The following is a 7,057-nucleotide window of genomic DNA, read 5'->3' as shown; positions in this document are numbered from 1 at the left end:
GGTACAGAGAGACCAAAATAAATAGAGATTTTTCTTTATTGGTGATTACCCATCCCCTCTGGAGGTAAGAGGGAATGACGTTGATATACAAATGACCTGCCATGGGAATCTCAGCTGTATCCACACATGCAAGGGTATAAGTACATTGTGTTTTGATCTCTACTTTGTTCCATTTCTGTTTGGACATAATTTGAAAGCCAGCTTAGCTCTTGTACTTCCTAATTATGTTAAGATAAAATTCTCATAATGAACGCAGTATGAGTTTCTAGTGAGCCTTTCAGGTCTTGGGTGTATCCAAAGTAAACACAGTCTTTAAGATAAACTAAATATATGCATTTACCTAAGATATGCACTTTTGTGTATGTGTACATCTGGGGCAGAGATGTGTCTCATAAAATTTCAATGAAAAACCATGATTGATCCAACGATGCACTTTTTAAGGGAATTTTTTCTGGAAATGGGAAGTTCCAAAAGACAACAAAGCAACACAAAAAGTCCACTTTTAAGTAAATCTATAACTTGGAAAAAAAAAAAGGCCTAAAAATATTCTGAAGGGTAGTGTATAATTCTAAAGTAGCCATGAGAACTTCCATCAATTGGCTAATTTCTTCATATCAGCTGGCATGTCTGGTGATCGGCATTCCCTTGAAAGCTTTTGTCACCCTTCAGTCTTCTGCCCACAGGCCTTAGTTTTGTTTCCAAGTGGTGCTTCAGTGAGGATATAAGGTCCATGACCTCTACGGTTAGTGTTTGCCTCGTCAGGCAGCAAGAGCCTCATTCGGACAGTACCAATATTTCAGAGGTTTTAAGAAGATAATTGGATTTTTGCTCCTAATCAAGAATTGTTAACTGGTTTATATTCAAGGCCTAGTTGGCTCATCATTCTCAGAAAAAAAAAAAATTTATTCTGAGTTAGGAAACTTCATCATGAGATTTGAGGTATATTGGTTTGGAAAATTTCCTCAGTTTCTCCTGGCTTCGAAGTCCCCGGCCTCGTAGTGGGGTAAGGCCCATGGGAGGCAGATGAATCTGAATAACAAGAATAATGATAATATTAAAAATTATAGGACTTCCCTAGTGGCACAGTGGATAAGAATCTACCTGCCAAAGCAGGGGACATGGGTTTGATCCCTGGTCTGCAAGCAACTAAGCCTGTGTGCCACAACAACTGAAGCTGTGTGCCCTACAGCCCGCACACCACAAATGCTGAGCCTGTATGGGGCAACTACTGTAGCCCGCGCTCCCTAGAGTCTGTATTTCACAAGAGAAGTCACTGCAATGAGAAGCCCATGCACTGCAATGAAGAGTAGCCACCGCTTGCTGCAACTAGAGAAAGCCCATACAAAAGCAATGAAGACCCAGCACAACCAAAAATGAATAAATAAAGATAATAAAAGAACTGCAATCATTGCAGCAGCTTATATTCACCAAAGATTTACCAGGTACTATGTTCTCTGCTAAGTGCTAACTCCGTGTTGCTGTTTTTCAGTTGCTAAGTCATCTCCAACTCTTTGCAATCCCATGACCTGCAGCATATCAGGCTTCCATGTCCTTCACTATCTCCCAGAGTTTCCTCAAACTCATGTTTATTGACTCATGATGCCATCCAACCATCTCATCCTCTGTCACCTTCTTCTCCTGCCCTCAATCCTTCCCAGCATCAGGGTTTTTCCCAATGAGTCAGCTCTTTGCATCAGGCAGGGTCAAAGTATTGGAGCTTCAGCTTCAGCATCAGTCCTTCCAATGAATATTCAGGGTTGATTTCCTTTAGGATTGACTGGTTGGATCTCCTTGCAGTCCATGGGACTCTCAAGAGTCTTCTCCAACACCACAGCTCAAAAGCCAACAATTCTTCCTCGCTCAGCCTTCGTTATGGTCCAACTCACACATCCATACGTGACTACTGGAAAAAACATAGCTTTGACTATATGGACTTCTGTCAGTAAAGTGATGTCTCTGCTTTTTAATACGCTATCTAGGTTTGTCATAGCTTTTCTTCCCAAGGAGCAAGCATCTTTTAATTTCATGGCTGCAGTCACCATCCATAGTGATTTTACAGCCTAAGAAAATAAAATCTGCCACTGTTTCCATTTTTTTCCCCTTCTATTTGCCATGAAATGATGGAATCAGATGCCATGATCTTAGTTTTCTGAATGCTGAGTTTTAAACCAGCTTTTTCACTCTCCTCTTTCACCTTCATCAAGAGGCTCTTTAGTTCCTCTTTGCTTTCTGCCATTATGGTAGTTTGATCTGCATATCTGAGGTTGTTGATATTTCTCGAAGCAATCTTGGTTCCAGCTTGTGACTCATCCTGCCTGGCATTTCACGTGATGTACTCTGCATATAAGTTAAATAAGCAGGGTGACAATATACAGCTTTAACGTACTCCTTTCCCAACTTTGAATCAGTCTGCTGTTCCATGTCTGGTTCTGACTGTTGCTTCTTGACCTGCATACATGTTTCTCAGGTGGCAGGTAAGGTGGTCTGTTATTCCCATCTCTTGAAGAATTTACCACAGTTTGTTGTGATCCATGCAGTTAAAGGCTTTAACATAGTCAATGAAGCATGGGTGTAGGCAATTTGATCTCTGGTTCCTCTGCCATTTCTAAATCCAGTTGGTACATCCAGCTTGTAACTCTATACTGATTCATTATTCCTTATAGTCCTTATACACATTAATTCTCAATATAATCTCACAAAGAATATCATTCTAATATTCATAGATGAGAAAATGGAGGCTCAGAAGGATGAATAACTTGCTCATGATTATATATTAAGTGGTAGAACCAGGATTTGAATCCCGATCTGTCTGACTCCTAAGCTTGTGCTCTTCTTTGCCCTATGTCCTGCATGGAGGGGAAAAACCACAGATCATATGGTGAAATGAGAGTCCAAAGAAAGTGAGGAAAAAGTGTGTATATAAACTTGTTCTGTGCAGAATGAAAAACTGGACCAACATAAATGTCCAGTGAAGGGCTACTGGTTAAATTATGGCATATTCTTACAAAAGGATACAATGCATCCATTTTAAAAGATGGAGGCGGAGATATGCAAAAAAGGGAAGTAAAATAAACAGGCAATAGCAGTATGCCTAGTTTCCCATGTACTTTAAGTAAAGAAAATGTATGTACGCAAGTATAGAAAAAAAGACTAAAAGGATATATTACCAAACTATTAGGCTGAGCCAATAAAATATAAAATTGCTGTTTTTGTAGGTCAAGAGTAAAATATTGGCAATTTCATATGGTCCAACTTAAAAGTTATAGTGGTCACTCCCACAGGGTTAGAATTTTTGACAATTTTCACTGTCTTATGTATTCCTTTAAAGTTTGAATTTTATTTATTCTTTTTTTTTAAATTATGTATTTACATTTGTCTGTGCTGGGTCTTCAGTGCTGCATGTGGGCTACTCTGGTTGTGGTGCACGGGCTTCTCACTGCGGCGGCATCTCCACTTGCAGAGCACGGGCTCTAGGGCACCCCGGAGTAGTAGCTGCAGCTCGAAGGCTCTAGAGTGAGGGCTCAGTAGTTGTGATGTATGAGCTTAGCTGCCTTGTGGCATGTAGAATATTCCTGAATCAGGGATTGAAACCATGTCCCCAACATTGGCAGGCGGATTATTAACCACCGGGAAACCAGGGAAATCCTGAATTTTATTTTTTTATTAACAATAAACCTGTTTTTTAAAATACTAGAAATAAAAATCTTTCCATGAGAAAGGTAAAAGTTAGAAAACTATATAAATGTGAGCTGGATTTCCTTTCCATTTAGGGGAAAGTTGTACAAGTAGGAGAAGTCAGGCATTCATTGACATTTTAGCTTGTTGTAATGGGTTGGTGGCCATGCAAGCATAACTTATTTCCAACATGCCTCCTGCAGGGGCTCTAGGCTTTCAGCAAACACGAGCCCTCTTGGTATATATTCTTGGAAATAACTGGGTTGACAAGGATAGGTACACACCACATGTTAACTGAAGTCACACTTACTGGCCTTGGATAAGGAATCTGGTAATGTAGTCCAATTTCAATCCTGGCTGTGCATTCATCTATACATTGTTTAATCAGGTCTGTGTCTGTGAGCTATTAAAAGGGAAAAAGAGGTGAGATTGTTAGTGTCTTTCCAATGCTACACAAAGTAGAGGTACACATTTTCTTAAAATTTTTCAGTTCATCAGCCACTAAATTAAATATTGGTCATTTGAAAAATCAAAAACAATTTAAGATTTCCTTTGGATTAAAACTTGTAAAAATCATTTAGCTAATATAAGCACATAGTAAAAATAATTCAAATAATACAAAAGGATATAATATAAAACAAAATCTTCTTCTTCTTCCTGTCTCTCAATTCCCCTTCTCAGAGACAATTATCAGAAGTTTGTTTGTTTTTCCAGGGATATTCTATGCATATATAAGTATACTTCTATAAGACCTAGTAGTTTTTCTTACAAAAATGAAACCTCTGAACCCTGCTTTTTCACAAACAACTTGAAGTTCCTTCTATATTTACACATATAGAGCTGCTTCATTCTTTTTAACAGCTGCACAAAATACCAACCTATGACTGCATTACAACTTAACCAATCTTCCACCAATGGACATTTAGGTTATTTCCAATCTTTTGCCATTTTAAACAATGGATCTCGTATTTTTAACTCTTACAGATAGTCCCTGCAGATTCAAATTACCCTCTAAGAGGTTGTACCAATTTATATTCCTATGAACAATCCATAAATTATATTCCTACCAACAAAGAACGAGAGTGCTTCTTCATACCCTCCCCATGTTGATCAAGTGTTTCAGCAATTGCTGTCTAGAAACCCCCTGAGTAAGATATTGGAGAATGATCCACCTTCTATTTTGAACTGTAAACTGTTTGCTCATTACTGAGGAGAAGAAATGATGTTTGAAATTTCCAAACAGTTAAACTGTGGTAGTCCAATTTCAAGTAAAGGAATAAAAAGTTCATTCTGAAAACAGAAAGCCAGGAAGTAGATGAGGAGACAATGTTTTGAGGATGGAAAATGAGTCAACACATGACTCTACTAAGAGTATGAAAGTGGGCTTCAAAGCAGAGCTGGGTTGCATCAGCCCCAGATGACACCCACAGTGAAGCCCGGGCTACCATGGCTTGCAAATTCCAAGGGTGTTCCTGTCCTGTGGTCCTCTTGGAGCACAGAAAAGTTCTAGGACCTGCAATGCATAAAAAAAACCACAGCTGAGCCCCTTGGGACAGAGGCTCAGCTTTCTGACCTCTGTATTTCTAGAAGCTATTCTTCTGATTGTCTACCTTGGGGGTAGATTTCCATGTTCTCATTTGCCTATTTGGATTCAGAGCAATTAATGAAATACATTTGGGGTTATTATTAAGCTCTTATAGCAAGTGAGGTTACATGAGACTACTTAGGTCTACATGAGGGATTAGGGAGAAAGAAGCCCCTAATAAAGATATGGGGACTGAGGGCTTCTAGGGCTCCAGCTGTCCATCTAAACAAGCTGGATTAGAGTTCTCCAAATTCAGTGATTCAGAGGCTGCCTGCGTGATTTTGTCATCTCCACAACTACCTATACTAATATTAAACTTTCTCTTTAAATGGACTGTTAAGTACAGTACTTGCAAAATTATCTGATATTATGTTTCCTTTCTAAAACATGGTAAAACAGTACATATTTTAAAATAAAAAACCCATGTACCTCCCCCAACACAAAACATTATCTCATTCATGGACTGGCACATACACCTCTCTGGCTCATACCACACCGGGCCAATTCAAGCAGAGGCAAATGAAGGATTATTATTGCCTTAACTGTAAGCTCAAAGGGTATTGAGTAGTCCTTAGGTGATTGAACCTGCAAAGCTTTACTGGTCATGTATTACTATGATATCCCCATCCCCAGGTTAGACACCGTGAGGCCATGGTACCTGCCTTCAACTATCAAGGATGTTACCTGTGCAGAACAAATCTGACACATGAAGCTACAGACAAGGCACAATGGTACATAATCAATAGGGCAATGACTGCAGACTGCTATATAGGAATTCAGAGTAGGTGGTCATCATGGGGTTGGTTGAGGGCAGGGGACTTGAGGAAGACTTCCTGGAGAAGATCAATTGAATCCAAGTATTTGTAGGTGCTCATTAATTTAGTGACAACCACAGACAGGGCCATGAGATATACTATAAAGGTATAAGAAACTGTTTATGTGCTCAAGGAACTGACAATCTGGTTAAGGAGACCATACCAACATAAATGAAACAAATAAGGAAAAAAAATTATGACTGTCTAATTAGGGAAAGGTATATAGGTCAGTGGTATACAAAGTTTTTGATCATCTACTTCTTTCAATAAAAAAACTTCTGAGCCCTGAGAATTCCACAGTGGTTCAGTGGTTAGGACTTTCACTGCCATGTCCCAGGGAACTAAGGTCCTACAAGCCACACAGTGTAGCAAAAAAAAAAAAAAAAAAAAAAATTCTGAGCCCATAGCTTCCATGTATTTATAAATTTATTAAATTAATAATCAATAATATATATATATTAGACATTTTTAAAGGAGCAATAAAAATAAATATAAACAACACTTACAATATTTTATTTCTATTTCTCAAAGGACTATTCAGGACCTCAAGGGGTACACACACACTGATGTGGTATGCATGGTCTATGCTAAAATCAGAAAAAGTTTGGGGAAGTTGGAGGGTGGTCAGAAGAGAGGAAAGGAGTTTCACAAGTAGGTTGGTATTAAAAGCATGTAGGCTTACAGGGATTATAAGAAGGGAAGGATATTATAGATTGGGAGGGCTTCTCAGGTAGCACTTAACCCCAATGGTAATTTTACACTTCTTCCCATCTAACTCTGAAACATCTTTCAGGGACCCTGTCTTGGTTTTGCTCAGTTATATCCCTGATGTCTAGTCTGATGTTTGGAACATGGTAGACACTCAGCTACTTGTTGAATAAAAGAATGAGAGCAAAGGGTCACAAAGTAGTGGCAGAAGCTATGGCAGAAATGGGCAAAATGGGAAAGGGAGGTGTTCTTGTGGAAAGATGAATTCTGCTTT

The 7,057-nt window shown here is 38.9% G+C and overlaps 1 protein-coding gene across 4 annotated transcripts in view; it reads right to left on the bottom strand.

The window, feature by feature from the left end:
- Positions 1-430: 430 nt before the first annotated feature.
- Positions 431-7,057, bottom strand: part of LYRM1 (LYR motif containing 1) — a 36,906-nt gene continuing 30,279 nt past the window's right edge. For all 4 annotated transcript variants that reach the window (XM_055562548.1, XM_055562547.1, XM_055562546.1 and 1 more), the window contains exons 3-4: positions 3,986-4,078; positions 431-1,029 (exon numbers count right to left, since the gene is read on the bottom strand). In XM_055562548.1, the coding sequence (XP_055418523.1) occupies positions 913-1,029; positions 3,986-4,078 (210 nt within the window). In that variant the 3' untranslated portion in view covers positions 431-912. The remainder of the gene's footprint in view (positions 1,030-3,985; positions 4,079-7,057) is intronic.

This window comes from Bubalus kerabau, chromosome 23 (assembly GCF_029407905.1).
Source record: "Bubalus kerabau isolate K-KA32 ecotype Philippines breed swamp buffalo chromosome 23, PCC_UOA_SB_1v2, whole genome shotgun sequence".
Taxonomy (NCBI): domain Eukaryota; kingdom Metazoa; phylum Chordata; class Mammalia; order Artiodactyla; family Bovidae; genus Bubalus; species Bubalus kerabau.
Note: the sequence above shows the minus strand (reverse complement) of the source record. Positions and strands in the feature narration are given on the sequence as shown.